General features: G+C 42.2%; 1 protein-coding gene across 1 annotated transcript in view; it reads right to left on the bottom strand.

Moving 5' to 3' along the window:
• mao (monoamine oxidase) overlaps nt 1-17,790 on the bottom strand; it is a 301,102-nt gene that overhangs the window by 168,605 nt on the left and 114,707 nt on the right. The window contains exons 4-7 of the mRNA XM_073045512.1: nt 17,153-17,257; nt 9,840-9,931; nt 5,756-5,897; nt 2,585-2,734 (exon numbers count right to left, since the gene is read on the bottom strand). Of these exons, the coding sequence (XP_072901613.1) occupies nt 2,585-2,734; nt 5,756-5,897; nt 9,840-9,931; nt 17,153-17,257 (489 nt within the window). The remainder of the gene's footprint in view (nt 1-2,584; nt 2,735-5,755; nt 5,898-9,839; nt 9,932-17,152; nt 17,258-17,790) is intronic.

Genomic DNA, 17,790 nt, shown 5'->3' with positions numbered 1-17,790 from the left:
ATTCGATGTACAGTTGTAACTGTGAACCAGATACCCAATATGTTGACTCCACCTGCACTACGTATCCACCTGGGAAGGCCATAATAAATCAAATACTTCTCCCATAACACTTTTGCCACCGTAGTCGCCCTCTGGTCCTTGGTAGGAAAAGCCTGAGCATTTCTGGTGTAGTGGTCCGTTTTGACTAAGACATTCGCCGTGTTGCTGGCATCGGGTTCTATGGACAGGAAATCCATACACACCAGGTCCAGGGGCCCCGCACTCTGCAAGTGGGACAGAGGAGCTGCCCGTGTAGGCAGTGTCTTCCGCCGTATGCAGCGAATGCTCGACTTGCAGTATTCTGCAACCTCCGACTTCATCCGGGGCCAGTAAAACTGGTCTCTGAGCAATCCATAGGTCTTTTCCACCCCCAAATGTCCAGAATCATCATGAAGTGACTTCAACGCAATCCTCCGATACTTCTCAGGCAGAACCGGCTGGTAATGCCAATGTCGGTCCGGGGGTGACGTTATCCGGTACAAGGTCTGGTTCTTCACTGAGCGTCATAGCCCCTAACCCCTCTCGGCTGGCATCTGTGTGCAGTACATACGGCAATCGGGGGTCTGCAAAAGCCAGCACCAGCACCTGGGGCAGAAGCTCCTTCAGCGACTGAAAGGCCTCTTCACATTTTACAGCCCACCTCTGTCCAAAGGGCTCGACCGGTTTAGCTATTCTCCACCCTCCTGTCCTTTTCTCCCCCCCTCCCTTTCTTCCCCAAGGGAGGGTAACCACACAGAAGCTGATTCAAGGGATGACTCACTTTGGCATAGCCCTTCACGAATCTCCAATAGTAATCACAGAACCCAAGGAACGAGCACAGAGCGCTAACAGTCTGGGGCCATGGTCAAGTGGTCACCGCTTCTATCTTAGCTGGGTCTGTAGCTACTCCATCCTGCGAGATTATGTGCCCAACATAGCTAACGGACATCTTGCAGAACTGGCACTTGTCCAGGAAAAGTTTTGTACCTCATCTAAGCACGGCCACTCATCTAACAACTGAGAGGTCCGTTCCACCCACTTCTCATACTCCTCCTCCCCTTTAGGGGGGTGTGTTATTCCGGAGAATAGGCGGAGTCTGCCATAGCTGGGACTTTGAATCTGGTTTTTCCATTTATTTGCCAGAGAGGTAGGGGTGGATACTACCTCAGAATTCTCACTCTTCACCGGGGGACGTGGACTAATTAGACATTTCAAATCCGGCCACTCTTTCCCTTCACTCCTCAGAAATGATAGAACCCTGTCTTTGAAATCTCCACCCCCAGCTACCTCAGCGCTGGTGTGCATTAAAACGAGAGCTGTGCCCTCCATTTTATCAAACCTCCGCTCACAATTGCAACTTTAACAGTGGAATTAACAATTCATCTGGAATACAAATATCTGCCTCACTGGTTCAACAATCCTGTTATCTCCAGCCATAACCCAAACACTGCTGCTACAGAGAAACCGTTACTTCAACAGTGAACATTACAAAAAACCATTACATCAGCAGTGAACCCTTACTGCGCGTTAAACATACTTTGCTGATGTTAAGAAATTTAGTGAGTTTGCAATCACAGCAAGGCACAAATAAGATTCTTCAGGCTACAACAGATGTTCACCGCGCTGCCTTGCAAATACCACATTTGTCCAACTCAGAGTCTGACAAAGAATTTGCATCAACTGAATAACACACAGATTATGTGGGAAATTAACAGTTCACAAGTACTTCAAAGAAGAAGATCATATCAATGAAAGTCTTTTTGATAAAAGGTGTAATTTCCACTCCCATAAATAATGACCCCAATGAAAATGCCACAAATTGCAGGAAAGGAAACTGGTGTTCAGGCACAATGCCATCATTACTGAAATGGCTGTCATGTTTCTAAGTTATTTAAGGATGGCTTTCACACTTTAGTTGGTGAGATAGGGATTGCAGCAAGTTTCAGCATGTGTACCTCATACAGATAAAGACTCCTGTGCTGTGCCCAAACTTACATAAGTTAGAGAAGTTTTCCTACTTATTATAAGGCATTCCTCAAGCACTAGATAGATAGATAGATAGATAGATAGATACTTTATTCATCCCCATGGGGAAATTCAACATTTTTTCCAATGTCCCATACACTTGTTGTAGCAAAACTAATTACATACAATACTTAACTCAGTAAAAAATATGATATGCATCTAAATCACTATCTCAAAAAGCATTAATAATAGCTTTTAAAAAGTTCTTAAGTCCTGGCGGTTGAATTGTAAAGCCTAATGGCATTGGGGAGTATTGACCTCTTCATCCTGTCTGAGGAGCATTGCATCGATAGTAACCTGTCGCTGAAACTGCTTCTCTGTCAAGGTAAGTGGATTACCTTGCTTCTGCAATTGCACTTATACCCAAGATTTAGGCAACGTCTTTTCAACTGGGGAAAAAGAATCATGTGGCTTTCACTTGACTGGCTTAATGCAAATACACAGTAACACTGCAGTGTTCGGGCCCCTGCTCACTATTCCTTACACTTGGCCCCAAAGTTTTTCACATGACAGTATCAGTTGAAAGAACTATTTTCTTTACCTCAAATAACTCATGATCGAGAGTCTCCACAACCACTTTGTCTTGCGTTTGATCAATCCGGATCACAGGCTTCTCCAGCTTTACAGAGTCTCCAAGGCAGTTCATTAATCTTTCAGAGATCTGTCCAGATCCACCAACAAATTTTCTCTCCTAATAATGCAAAATAGACTATTGTAAAGTCTATTTACTGTCAATCTTCTAAACAGCTCATTAATAATGGCTCACTCGGTGAAGACTTTTAAGGCTTAAAAACATGTCCAGCAAGTCCAGCATTTGTATTTTATAATTTCTGGGCATCATAATTAAGCAATTTTGAAATGTTAACAACAATGCTACTTAGGAACCATTGTTCAATGTGGGCAAAGTAAGGCCAAAAAACAAAAAACAATAGCCAAGTTTTAATACCAGAGATAAAAGTTAAGAGATAATGAGCTGGGTTTTGCCTGATGCACATTCTCCACGATTGCACAAAACTTGCATAATCCTGTGAATCCGATTGAGGTGGAGGCCTCATTGCTCTCGCCATTCCCTGAAGTGGGGGGTGCACGAGCAGCTACCAGACCTCAGGCAATGCCACAAGTCTAGAGTCATAGTTATGGTCATGGAGTCATAAAGATATAGAGGATGGATACAAGCCCTTCAGCTCACCAAGTCCACACTAACTATTAAATAGTGTGGCTAGAAGTGAGATTGTGCAGCGTGACATTTTAAACACTACGTGGATTCAATTTGTACAAAAAGTAAATCATGAATAAAAATAGAGAGTTTAAGGAAAAGGCATCAGGACATTGGATGATTTCACTTAGAACAACAGGAAAGTGAGATGCTATAGCCAGAAGAATTTCAACCAACTACGTAAGAACATAAGAAATAGGAGCAGGAGTAGGCCATCTGATCATGATCATGGCTGATCTGTCCATAAACTCAGCTCCATCTACCTGCCTTTTCTCCATAACCCTTAATTCCCTTACTATGTAAAAACCTATCTAACAGTTTCTTTAATATATTTAGTGAGGAAGCCTCAACTGCTTCCCTGGGCAGAGAATTCCACAGATTCACCACTCTCTGGGAAAAACAGTTTCTCCTCATCTCCGTCCTAAATCTTCTCTCCTGAATCTTGAGGCAATGTCCCCGAGTTCTAGTCTCACCCACCAATAGAAACAACTTTCCTACTTTTATCTTATCTATCCCTTTCAATATTTTGTATGTTTCTATAAGATCCCCTCTCATTCTTTTGATCTCCAGACAGTAGAATCCCAAGCGACTCAACCTCTCCTCATAGGTTAACCCCTTCATCCTTAGAATCAACCTGGTGAACCTCCTCTGCACTGCCTCCAAAGCCAGTATATCTTTCCTCAAGTATGGAGACCAGAACTGCACACAGTACTCCAGGTGCGGCCTCACCAGTACCCCAGGTGCGGCCTCACCAGTACCCTGTATAGTTGCAGCATGACCTCCCTGCTCTTGAATTTAATCCCTCTAGCAATGAAGACCAACATTCCGTTTGCCTTCTTAATAACCTGTTGTACCTGCAAGCCAACTTCTTGAGATTCGTGAACAAGCAATCCCAAGTCCCTCTGCACAACAGCATGCTACAATCTTTCACCATTTAAATAATAATCTGCTCTTCTATTATTCCTTCCAAAGTGGATGATCTTGCATTTACCAACATTATATTCCATCTACCACACCTTGGCTCACTTACTTAAGCTATCTATATCCCTCTGCAGACTCTCCACATCCTCTGTACAATTTGTTTTTCCACTCAGTTTAGTGCCATCAGCAAACTTTGCTATGCTACACTCAGTCCCCTCTTCAAAATCATCAATGTAAACAGCTGTGGCCCCAGTGCCGACCCCTGCGGCACCCCACTCACCACTGACTGCCAACTGGAGAAACACCCATTTATACCAATTCTCTGCCTTCTATCAGTTAACCAATCCACTATCCATGTCAATACATTTCCTCCGACTCCATGCATCTGTATCTTATTTATAAGTCTCTTGTGCGGCACCTTTTCAAACACCTTCTGGAAATCCAAGTATACGACATCCACCTGTTCCCCTCTATCCACTGCACTCATTATGTCCTCAAAGAACTCCAGTCAGTTTGTCCAACAGGACCTGCCCCTTTATAACTAAAGTTATAAAAAACATTAAAGAGTATCAGGAGGAAATTATAAACAAATCTAAATAAATGTTTTGTTAAGAAGCAATTACTGTGCAAATACTGAAAGAAACAATTTTCAAAAATGGCTGCTAGTCTGTTAATAACATATAGAGAAATTTAAGTAATTATATTTTAGGTTTCTGGGAAGGCACTATGAGAAATATTTTGTACTTGATATTCTGCTATTAAAATGATCTCCTAGTGGCCACCCATTTTAATTCCACTTTCCATTCCCATTCAGATATGTCTATCCATGGCCTCCTCCACTGTCGTGATAAGGCCACACCTAGGTTGGAGGAACAACACCTTACATTCCGTTTGGGTAGCCTCCAACCTAATGGCATGAACATCGATTTCTTAAACTTTCAGTAATGAACCCCCCCCCCTCACCTCTCCTTCACCATTCCTCATCCCCTTTTCCCTCTCTCACCTTATCTCCCTGCCCACCCATCACCTCCCTCTGGTGCTCCTCCCCCCCCCCCAACCCCCCCATTCATTCTTCCATGGCCTCTGTTTCTTTCAGCAATCAACTTCCCAGCTCAAAAATACAACTGCAGATGTTGTGGATCAAAGAATACATACACAACGCTGGAAGAACTCAGCAGGTCAGGCAGCATCCGTGAGAAAAGAGTCTAGGCCTGAAACGTTGGCTACTCTTTTCTCACGGATGCTGCCTGACCTGCTGAGTTCTTCCAACGTTGTGTACGTCAACTTCCCAGCTCTTCACTTCATCCCTCCCCCGCCAGGTTTCACCCATCACTTGGTGGTTCTCTCTCCCCTCCCCCACCTTTGAAATCAACTCCTCAGCCTTTCTTCTCCAGTCCTGCCAAAGGGTTTCAGCCTGAAATGTTGACTACATTTTTTTTCCATAGATGCTGTCCGGCTTGCTGAGTTCCTCCAGCAGTTTGTGTGTGTTGCACTAATTTCTAGTCTTACTTATTCAGAAGGGTTTCACTGTCTGTACCAGAAGTAGGAGATGCAGCATTTAAAATGCTTGCTCACCTGTCCCCCATTGGTTGTTGAAAATATGCGTGTTGTCCCTCCACACTGTTTGACATACCACAGGAACCAGAGAGCAGAGACTTCATGTGGCTCAGAGGTGACATTCACATTCACAAAGAGTGTAGCAAAGTGCTTGGCAACCCTGAAAATTAACGAGGAATGTGAATTCATCGGAAGCTCCAAACAAAAGAACACATTTCTTGAAGTGCAGTTTCTCAATTAATTGATTAAATAAACTAGACCAATTTTAAAAGCTCACATCAACAAAGTATTCAAAATATTAAAGGGCCTAATAGATGGAATAGAGTTTCTGATGGGCAAAGTTTGTTTAGTAACTACTAATATGATTGGATTATGAGTTATAAATTGCAATACTGCTCATTAATGGAATTAAGACAACATCATAAGCCATCCTGAAGCTGTTTGTGGAAGTTACATGAAGATAAGGAAGTTCAATATTTAAGTCCACTGAACCCGTTAGGTATCCCTGTGTAATATTGCTGAAGCTCGTTCTATAGGTCAGTTGCAAGGGCTTGCCGCAATCTGCTTTTAGCCTCACGCATGTACTTATTCTAGCCTCATGGGTGCATAGCTACGGATGCTGCAAAAAACAAGGGGGTGGATAGGAGAGGGAGGAAGATGGTAGCCAGAGGGGAACACTGAGAAGAACAGTGCGCCAAGAAGCAATGATTTGTGTGCCAAGCCACCCTGATCTTTGGGGTTACAGCCAGACACTTCTGCGAGGGTATCAGCAGGAAGCTCTTTGTGAAAACGCTAGTATTGCCTTTGAATGCCTGTACTCTGGAGAAGCCTGGGAAGCAGGACAATACCTGCTCTTGTGGAGTCTTCTCACGTTCACTGAGAGTTTTAACAAACTCCCTAATACAATGGCGAGCAACAAAATGTTTCGGACGTCACCGGCAGCTGAAACAGGAATGATCCTAAGCTTAAAAGCTGTGGCTGAGATGTTGATCTCTAGCCATCAAGATACACATACAAGATTGTATCTCAAACAAAAAAATGTTTAGCAAAACTTTATAATTCTATGACTATTTAAGATCATTGGGGAGGATGTAAATCTCACTGCAAATGAAGTTTTGAAACATTACTTTATGTTAATGTCATTTAACGGAGCTCTCCACCAAAGATAACAGTGAAAACAAAAATCTTGCTGAAAAATCAAGAGTCCAGTAAGATGGCAATGTGCTTGGTTGTATCGGCCTCTCAGGTTCCAAAGCATGGGGTAAATGTGTATCATAAACATTTTTTTGTGATCACAAGAAATGGTTGGAGATTGCTAAAATAAAATACTGCAATTCTGGTTCATTAGCGGGACTAACGGCAGAGTCGCTGCCTGGCTTCGCCTCTTGCACGGACCTGGGACTCCTGCTGCAGCATCGCCTGTTACAGCCATCCGTGGGGACGGGGGCGGGGGGGGGGGGGACTGAACACTGTACGGGAGAGAACAGAGGCATGCTGGGGTGGGGGCTGACCCCTCCACTGTTTGGTCCATGGAAGGCAAGCTGGATTGCCTACGGCTGACCCAGCAGGAGACAAGCTGATTTGCCTTCATCTGCTGAACCAGCGCACGAAGAAAACTGCTGCGGACTTGTTCTTACAGAAACGTGGCTCCAGGACACCATCCCAAGCACTATCAATCTTCAAGCCATGCCACTCAGGGACTTGTGCTAACATTATTTTTTGCATCTGTATGTGCTAGTGTTATCAAACTATATGTACTGTGTGTTCTGTATCGTGATTCCAGAGGAATGCTGTATATGTGTGTATGGCTGAATGGCAATTAAACTTGAACTTGAGTCAGATTTCCCCAAGAGACTTGGAAATGTACCCGATACTGCTCTTATTTAAGCCAATTATCAATGGAACAGCAATGCTTACTTTCAGCAGTTTGGCAAAGCTAACACTTTCTGCACTGAGCTAACCAATTTAATGCCTGCACAAAATTAAGCACTCAGGAATACAGTAGCAGTACTTTATCTTCACACACATGAACTCTACTTCTGGAAGATTGAAGGTTCAGTGTTAAATGTGTGCACCATTCATGACAAGCACAGTTGCAGAAGTAATTTAGGAGCATGTTAATCTCTTATGTGCAGAGCATCAGATGATACGTGGCTAGGTATAGCAGAAATTTTACCTTGGCTCCAGGCTACTCTCTGAGTCAGACCATCTGTGTTTGATTTAATCAGAGCTTCATACTCAGCCAAAGCAGACTACTTACATCTCCCCAGCACGATCTGTTTCCTGCCCAAACTCAGCCCCCCACCCCACCCCACGCATTACATTATTACTTCCAGATCAAGAGTATCACAAAGTGCTGAATATTTTACTGAGTTCCAGACACTTAATCCAGTGGTGTACTTAGAACTCCACCATGGTACAACAGAAACTAAAATTGATCGAAATTCTCTAAATAAACACCTAATTTTAAAAAGTAATCTATCCTCAGAAACAGTAACCATGAAACCACTGGGTCACTACAAACATCCATCTGTCCCTACGCAGACTGCCCTATATGGGGCTCCAGAACCACCAATTAATAGCCCATCCCATGGAAAAAACAAAGGAAAAATTACCCCCACTCGACCTGCTGGTTTCACATTCATAGATCCTGAAATGGTCAAAACTTTTTTATATATATGTACTGTATCATCTGCTTCCTCATAACTTCCCTTTTGATACCAATAAAACGTCAGAAATGGGAGCAAGAGGAGGTCATTTGGTCTGCACCTGCTGTACCTTTCCACAAGATCTTGGCTGATCATTTAGAAACCTACAGGCCCTTCGGCCCACAATGCTGTGCCAAACATGTCCTTACCTCACAAATTACCTGGGGTTACCCATAGCCTTCTATTTTTCTGAGCTCCATGAACCTGTCCAGGAGTCTCTTAAACGATCCTATCATATCCACCTCCACCACCATCGTCAGCAGCCCATTTCAGCACTCACCAGTCTCTGTGTAAAAAAAAAACCTACCCCCGACATCCGATAAAATAATTTATCTCAAAATTATTTTCTTCCCCTACCACCATATCCCACGATTCCTTAAATACACAGAAATCAATCACAGTTTCACATGAAGTCAGTGACTATGCCTCCATGTCTCTGAATTGAGAAATTTTTGCTCAGTCTCATCCTTTATATCCTACTCCTTATTTTGAGACTGTAACCACCCAATTCAGAGGGAACATCTTCCCATTTCTACCTCATGAAATTTTGTATGTCATTGTCACTCTAAATACATGTCTTGCCAACTCAATCTCTCTTCCTAGTTTGGACCCAGTATCCTAGGATCGAATATTGTGAATGCCAGTGTCAATGTACAACATTCATGCAAAAAAATAAATTCTGAGTACTCATTTTCAAATCTGTGATTCTCCCACCTTTATAAAGAATTTTTTTTTTATAAACCTGTATAAAGGATTTATAAATCCTTTCTCCAGAAAATCTTCCACTCCATGTAACCTCTTGAATAGGTTCCTGCTCTGACTTGATCCTCTGCACATCCACGTCCCTCCCACATCAATGATAACAGAGCTTCAATAAGCATACACACTCCCCAGTCTTCACACTTTTTCCCACCTTCACTTAATGATTAAACAAACTATAAAAAAGCAACTGAGCTAATGGTACTCTCAGCAATCTGTACTATTAAAAGCCAAAACCTGTAAAAGGAAATGATTTTACGCTAACTTTGAAACGGATTGGATCATCAGATAACGAAGCAAGAAATTCACATGTTAAATTTTCAGAAGAGCTCTAGCTTTGTGAGCTAGTAGAACAGCGTGAGCCAATTAAACACAGTCATGGGGTTAAGCACTGTGGTGCCATTGAGCAGCATGAGATAATACAGCCCTTTTTAGCATTCAATTCTCAATCTAATTTGAAGCAAGCAGAGGAATCCTGGGGAAAGTATGTGAGACTGGGCCATCGGTTCACGGCTTTAGCTGATGGGCAAACACACAGAAGATAGTGACCACCCAGCTGCTCTCTGGAACATAGATATGGTTCCAACCCACTGATGCTGAGCAAGCAAGTAAAGAATATTCCGTAGATAACTTACTTAGTCCAGCAAAGTTTATCGAACAACTGTTGCATTGTTATTTTGTCCCACTGTTCAGCGTGGGGTGCTTTCCAGGGCGCTTCGACTGGTATCTGGGAAGACAGGCTTAATTAGACTTTACACCAATATTATTACTCATTGCCTTATGATCATGTACTGAATTGAAGTCCTTCACTATTGACAATAAAGCATTAGATCTGGGTTAGAAGAAAGAGTGTTGTTTTGTTACTTGTCTGCATGCAACATCTAGACCATGCTTTATTTCCCACTTTCGCTATCATTTCTTAGATCTGCTGTTGCTCCCTTCCCATACTTTTATCCACCTCAAGGAACAATTTCCCGCCATCTCCTCACATTCTGTTCAGTGACAATCCTTAAATCCTGTGCGAACCCATTCTTGTTCAAACAACTCACTTTCTAGATTGTCCAACCTCAATTCCCACTTCCTCACAATGTTTAATCATGCCCATTTTCTCTCAGGTCTGTCTCCCAGCTCCACTATAGATCTTTGTACACTTGTGATTACTGCATTAAATCACCTACATCCAGTACAACACCATAACGCCTCAAGGTCACAGAAATTTAACCCTAGGACTTGGCCTCCAAGTGATTCTAGAGCAGTCTCTTCCCTCTGTTGTGTAAAGTTCACTTCTATACTTATTCTTTCACTTTCACTGCAGTCTTTTCTCACACTTTTCCCTCTTTGATTTTACATGGTATTGAAGTATTTCCTGTAAGCTTCTCTCTTATGATTTTAATAATACATTATACGTTTCTTTTAATTGGTCTTGTTTCTGTCCTTACAGGCTGAGCCATTATTAATTGTCTTCATTTCCTCTCTCACAGACTGAGCACAACAGGGACCCTCACACTAATCATCGTACGCTCTGTTATAAGTGTCTTTGCTTCAATGAAACTGTTCTTCGGATGTTTCAACGCTTCCTATGTTCTCTGTGACTCCTAAACTTCATCCTGCCTCTAATTTTCTTGTTGCAAATACTACACCTTGGTGGAACTTTTGTGTACTTAACAATTCAGTAATATTGTAAATATATCGTTTGAATAAGCATTCTTTGATGTTTACATAATTCATTACAGGTACAATAATGGCATATATTATTACACCACCACGTCGTAAGTACACACCTCACTGAAGTAAGAATGAAAGTAAACGTACACAAGTTACGACTGGCTTTCCCGTGTTTTTCTTTGGATTAGTTTCTGGAGTTACAATGCATAGCAGGAGCCATCTTTGTGAGTTTAATTCAAATACAGTTTAAATGTGTTCTGTCCCTAAGTGTCTGTTTGCTTCAAGTATAACAGTCTACAAAGTTTCAGAATCAGGCATCATCACTGGCAATATGACATGACATCTAATGTTTTGCTGCAGCAGTACATTGAGTGCATAGCACACGTGTTCTTTTATGCTTTGTCCTCTTTCAGTTCCTTCACATATCCCTGGCTTATTTATCTGGCTCCATAATCTACTTTCCAGCTTCACTTCTACCCAACTTTGATTCCTAGTTGTCTATTCCCACTTCCTGATCCTCATCCCAGGTCCATTCACACCCACTCTTTCCCACTCTCTTTGTCTCTTTTGCCATTGCTCCTATCTCTGTCTTTATTTTCTTCCACTTTCTGCTCATGTTGTTATAACTCTACATCTAAGAGCTAAATCAGATAAGTATCTCTACCAATGGATACTGCTTTGGTGGGGGTATCCAGAATTAGAGGGCACAGACTCAAAATTGAGGGGCAACCCTTTAGAACAGAGGTAAAGAGGAATTTTTTTTAGCCAGCGAGTAGTAAATTTGTGGAGGGATCTGCCACAGACTGTGGTGGAGGCCAAGTTTGTGCATATATCTAAGGTGGAAGTTGATTGTTTCCTGATCGGCCAGGACATCAAAGGATATGGTGAGACGACAGGTGTATGGGATTGAGTGGGATCTGGGATCAGCGATAATGAAGTGGCGGAGCAGATTTGATGGGCTGAATGGCCTAATTCTGCTCCTATGTCATACAGTCTTATGGATCCAAGCTAGGTATAGCATAACCAGAGTGCTCTGTTGTCATGCAACAGTTCAAGTTATGATCAACATACAAGTTATAAAGCAAGACCAACCAAGTGTCATTTGAAAAAGTAATGGCAATGCTACTTATTAATAAAAATATACAAGTTTGTGGTCAAGTTCAAAGATAATCATTTGGGCAACAGTAATCAGCAATAGTTAAGTATTACAACAGCACTGAACGAGTTAAAATCATTAACTTAATTAAAACAAATATGATCATAAAGCCCTTTAAGATAACAAAGATAAAAAGTTGTGGAACTTTATAACACAGACAGAAACCATTCTATAGCCTGCACTTGTGAAAGAGGAACCTGACTGAGCACACTTTCTTTACCACATATGTGAAGACATTTCTTTTCATTTTACACCCAATTAACTTTTTAAATCGACTGTTGAATCTGCTTCCACAGTCCATTCTCAACGCACATTTCACATCATTGCAACTTGCTTCACAATAAATTATCATCTTCTCCTTGGATCTACAGCTAATTTTCTTAAGCCCTGTCTGCGATTCTCGATATCAAGCTTCCTGCCACTGAGAACAGCTTCCCCTTCTACTCCATTAAGATATCATATTCTTGAATATTATTTTTGACTTCCAGCAATGTTCATGGATAGTATGACTCTGACTGAACAATGGAAGAAGCAAATAATCAATGTACAAATGGAAAATTGCAGAGAGTGTCCATGAGCATACACAGTGCCTGTGCTGTAAGAATGAAGCTTGCAGCTCCGCTACTCCAGAGTGATTGCTTGGACTAAATAACTACAATAGTTGCTACAAACAGCAACAGGGAAGGAGGAGGGGACCCAGGTTGGTGGGGGGGGGGGGGGGGGGAAGTAGTAGGCAAGTGAGACGAAGTGAAAGGTCAGAGTGGGGAATGGGGTGGGGGGTGGGAATTTGTTTACCAGAAGGAGAAATTGATATTCAACATCTACAGATATACAAAGGAAAGAAGAATGTTGAATATCTTGAAACAGCTCACAATTGTCTCTGTTCTCCCAATCTCTCCATGTTTGTTAAATCCTTTACTTCCAAGTACTATTGTGGTAATTCTCCCCTAACCCTCTCCAATTCCTTTAAATAAATCCGATTATGTGTTATCCAGGATTAGATATGAATACTGGATGATCTATAAACAGAAATTTATGAAGAACAACTTCACTGCCATGGCAGCAGCATGTACCAAATACAAAATGTATTGCAGCAATTCACCAAGACTCCTTTAGCAGCGGCAGCTCCCAAACTCACCACATTTAACACAGGTACAAGCTGCCAGTACATGGAAACTTTACCACCTGAGAATTACCCCTGGAGCCGCAAACCATTCTGACTTGGAAGCATAATACTGCTTCTTCATTGTTAAAATCCTGGAACTGCATATTTGATAACATTTAAACGGACTGCATTAGTTCAAGATTGTGCTTTACATCTACTGAAATATACCCTCTGGATTGTACCTTCTGAAGGCAGTTAGGGAGAGGCATTAAATGTTGGCCTTTCCAAAAATGCACAGAACTCATGAATGATTGAAAAAAGTTAATGTGTTGGAAAAAAAAATCCTATGAGGTTTCTTTTAACAACTTTATAATCTTGAAGAGCCACCTTCAAATGCCTCTGCGTATTTCTGAAGTACGTCAACTCATGAACGGTTGACAGAGCATCTCCAGCCTCAGTAGTGCTTAGGTCAAGAGGGAACAAAGTTGTGTACGATGAGCTATCAGCTCCTGAAAGATGCAACTGTGGCCCGCTGAATGTCTGGCCAGAGAAGGACCAAGGGCTGCCGAGACAATGAGCTGGCTGAAGATGGTAGGGTAGGGATAATGGAGAAAAGGAAACGACCAAACCCAACATGACAAGAGAATCCTTGGCCTCCAGTTTGCCTGGAATGGGAGCCCAAATTACCCATGTTCACTCTTACAAAGCGTACAGTATATCTGAGACTGACGGTTCAAATTCTCGGAGTAATTTTAATGCATTAAGTGCAACTCTGACCTGACAGTTTCCCTTTTTATTGGAAATAGGAATACTTTGGAATCTTTAATATAGTGAACAAATACTAATTCTTCTTCCCCCACCTTCTCCAATCTCCCAGAACCAAAGTATAATTAACATAATACAACTCGCCAGTCTATGATAATGCTATGGTCATACAACTTAGAAATTGGCCTTTTTGAGACCACATACATGACAACCATCAAGTCTAATTTATAGTACTACTGACCAAATGTATTTTAAGTATTTAATTAATAACTCTACACCTCCCTCTTTAAGTGCATCTTTGACTTCTTTATTGAGAGACCACAGTCAATGTGGATTGCTAATAACGTCTCCTCCTCAGTGACAAAAAACATTGGTGCACCTCACTACTCTACTCTCCCTACACACTCATGACTGCGCGGCCAGGCACAGCTCAAGCGGCATCTATAAATTCAATGGTGACACCACTGTTGTTGGCAGAGTTTCCGATGGCGATGAGGAGCAAGACTAAGGAGTTGATTGTGGACTTTGGGAAGGGAAGTTGGGAGAAATCACACCAGCCCTCTCTGAAGGGTCAGCAGTGGAAAGGCAGAGCAGCTTCAAGTTCCTGGGTGTCAACATCTCAAACAATCTATCTGGGCAAACACAAAGGTGGCACATAAGCACCTCTACGTCATTAGTTTGAGCAGATTTGTTGTGTCACCAATGACTCCCACAAACTTCTAGATGCAGACATGGTGGAGATTCCTCCTCCCCTCCATTCTAAAGAGACACCCCTCTATTCTGAGCCTGTGTCCTCTGGTCTTAGACTCTCCCACCATAGGAAACATCCTCTCCACATCCAGTTTATAAAAACCTTTCACCATTCGATAGGTTTCAATGAGGTTATTCTTCATTCTCCTGAATTCGAGTGAATATGGGCCCAGAGACGTCAGACTCTCTTCATAAGACAAGCCATTCAATCCTGGAATAATTTTCATGAACCTCCTTTGAACCCTCCACAGTTTCAACTCATCCTATCTAAGATACGGGCTGAAACCTGCTCAAAATACTCCAAGTGAGGCCTCACCAGTGCTTTATAAAAAGCTTCAACTTTACATCCTCGGTTTTATATTGTAGTCCTCCTGAAATGAATGCTAACATTGCATTTGCCTTCCTCACCACAGGCTGCAAATTAACCTTTAGGGAATCCTGCACAAGGACTCCCAGGTCCCTTTGTACCTCAGTTTTTTTTGCATTTTCTCTCCATTTAGAAAATAGTCAACCCTTTCATTTCTTCTACCAAAGTGCATGACCATACTCTTGCCAACACTGTATTCTATTTTCCAGTTTTTTGCCCATTCTCCTAATCTGTCTAAGCCCTTCTATAGAAACTACCTGCCCTTCTACCTACCTTCATATTGTCTGTAAACTTTGTAACAAAGCCATCAATTTCATCATCCAAATCATTGATAACATAAAACAAGTCAGTCACAACACAGCCCCCTGTGGAACCCCACTAGCAACTGGCATCCAGTCAGAAAAGGCCCCCTTTACTCCCATTCTTTGCCTCCTGTCAATTAGCCACTGCTTTATCCATACTAGAATCTTTCCTGTAATACCATGGGCTCATAGTTTGTTAAGTAGCCTCCCGTGTGGCTCCTTGTCAAAGGCTTTCTAAAAGTCCACGTACACAACATCAACTGATTCTCCTTTGTCTATCCTGCTTGTTACTTCTTCAAGGAATTCCAACAGATCTGTCAGGCAAGATTTTCCCTTGAGGAAAACATGTGCCTCCAAGTACCCTGAGACCTCATTCCTAATAATTGACTCCAACAGCTTCCCAGCCACTGAGGTCAGACTAACTGTTCTATAATTCCCTTTCTTCTGCCTCTCTCCTTTCTTAAAGAGTGGAGTGACATTTGCAGTTTTCCAGTCTTCTGGAACCATTCCAGAATCTAGTGATTCTTGAAAGATCACTGCTAATGCCTGCATGCTCTCTTCAGCCACCTCTTTCAGAACCCTGAGTGTACACCATCTGGTCCAGGTGACTTATCTACCTTCAGACCTTTCAGCTTCCCCAAGAACCTTCTCTCGTTATGGTAACTTCACACACTTCATGACTCCTGACACCTGGAACTTCCACCACACTGCTAGTGTCTTCCACAGTGAAGACTGATGCAAAATACTTATTCAGTTCATCCGCCATTTCCTTGTCCCCCATTACTACCTCTCCAGCATTGTTTTCCAGCTGTCCAATATTCACTTTCACCTCTCTTTTACACTTTATAGATCTGAAGACATGATATGGTGTTTAGCTGTTTTAAATATTATTATTTAATTAGTTAAATCTATTTGAACAATTTTTGAATTATGTTTATCAGAAACATTTAAAACATTTCTAGCTATTTAAGATGCGCAGTTTAGCTGGAAAGTGGCTGACAGGACATCCAAGGTGTTATAGAGTCTCAGGATTGAACATTTGAGATCTGCTCTGGTACAGAAACGGCTCCACTTAGCACTCAGCTCAGCAGGGCAAAGTGGACCTGATGGGCAAGCACCAAGATTGGGCAGGGGATGCATCCAGGAGGATTTGCCCACTGTCTCACTGCGGAGGTCCCCATTCCCGAGCTGCAACTGCATCAATTTATCCTTATTCCAAGAAGCTAAAGGTCTCCTCTGCAGTATGGGCATGCAGCAGAGCGATAATTCTGCTCATCAACCCTTGCCTGCTCCAATCCTGACTTACTTCCAGAGGCAGAACTCAACAGTTAGACTCTTCGGTCGAGAGTAAGGTCTGGAAAAGACAGCTCTGGAGCATTGTAGCTGAAAAGAGATGTCTGGGTAGGAAGAGATGTCCCAGGAGCACTGTCGTTTTCAGCAAGTGGGTTTCTGAAGTCAGGTGGCTCGAGTGCAGAAAGGGCAGAGTGTCACATTATCTCCCTCCAGCCAGGTACTCACTGCTGCTCGCTGAAGCCCAGGCAGTGTCTCACCTCATCACTCTGGGGAAGGAGAGCAACAAGCTCAGCCTATGCACTTACCCATGGCAAACTGGAGGTAGCAAGTGGTATTGTCAGGCAGCTGGGGCAATAAGGATGCACATATCAATTCTCTCCAAAACAATTACACTTCATTGCAGGTTCCAAACTTGAACTCACACCAAGCCCCCTCAGCCTCCAAACACTACTACTTCTTGTACTTATCGTGTTGCATCACTGGCATCATTCTAAGAACAACCCTATAATTTCTGTTACATACATTATTTAAAAATTACTCTTTACCTCCTTCCCCATGTTATCCAGGGTTCTCCAAAGATTGTTGTAATCCATGTAGGCAAGTGGATTCCACATAGGTGGGAATGGACCCGTGAAAGGATAGGATTTTCCCTGAAACAACAAAAACAATAATTTCTCCTTGGCTTTTGGAGCTGGAAACACAATCTAATCAATTAAGAAACAAATGAATTAAAATATTAAGGCCAAGATTCTTAAGTGAATTCAATTTGTTATTTGCACAAATATCAAATAATTCATTGGCATTCCAGTGAACTCAGAGGAAACATTACAATTCTTCAATGTGAAGAGCCTCCAAATGAAACAATTTATGCAGATCAGGTTCTGCTTTAAAAATAACACTTCATTGAATTTACGAGAAAGTGAATGCCAAGTCTCCCAATTCACGCCATTTCCCAGTTTCCAGTGACCACAATGAGTCATGGTTTAAGTCAAAAACACCAAGAACTAAATGTACTGACACCCTGCTCCCCAAGACCCAATCAACACTCTTTTAAAGGAAGCTTTCATACTGGGAGCCTTTCCCTGCAGAATATCATGTGTGTTCCACTTGATCGAATCCATCAGTAGAAGATGGAATTGCGTACATGACTGCATACAGTTTAAACTACTCTTTATCAAAGTTT

This window comes from Hemitrygon akajei, chromosome 5 (genome assembly GCF_048418815.1).
Source record: "Hemitrygon akajei chromosome 5, sHemAka1.3, whole genome shotgun sequence".
NCBI classification, from domain to species: Eukaryota; Metazoa; Chordata; class Chondrichthyes; order Myliobatiformes; family Dasyatidae; genus Hemitrygon; species Hemitrygon akajei.
The sequence above is the reverse complement of the archived record's forward strand: the minus strand, read 5'-3'. Positions and strand labels throughout refer to the sequence as shown.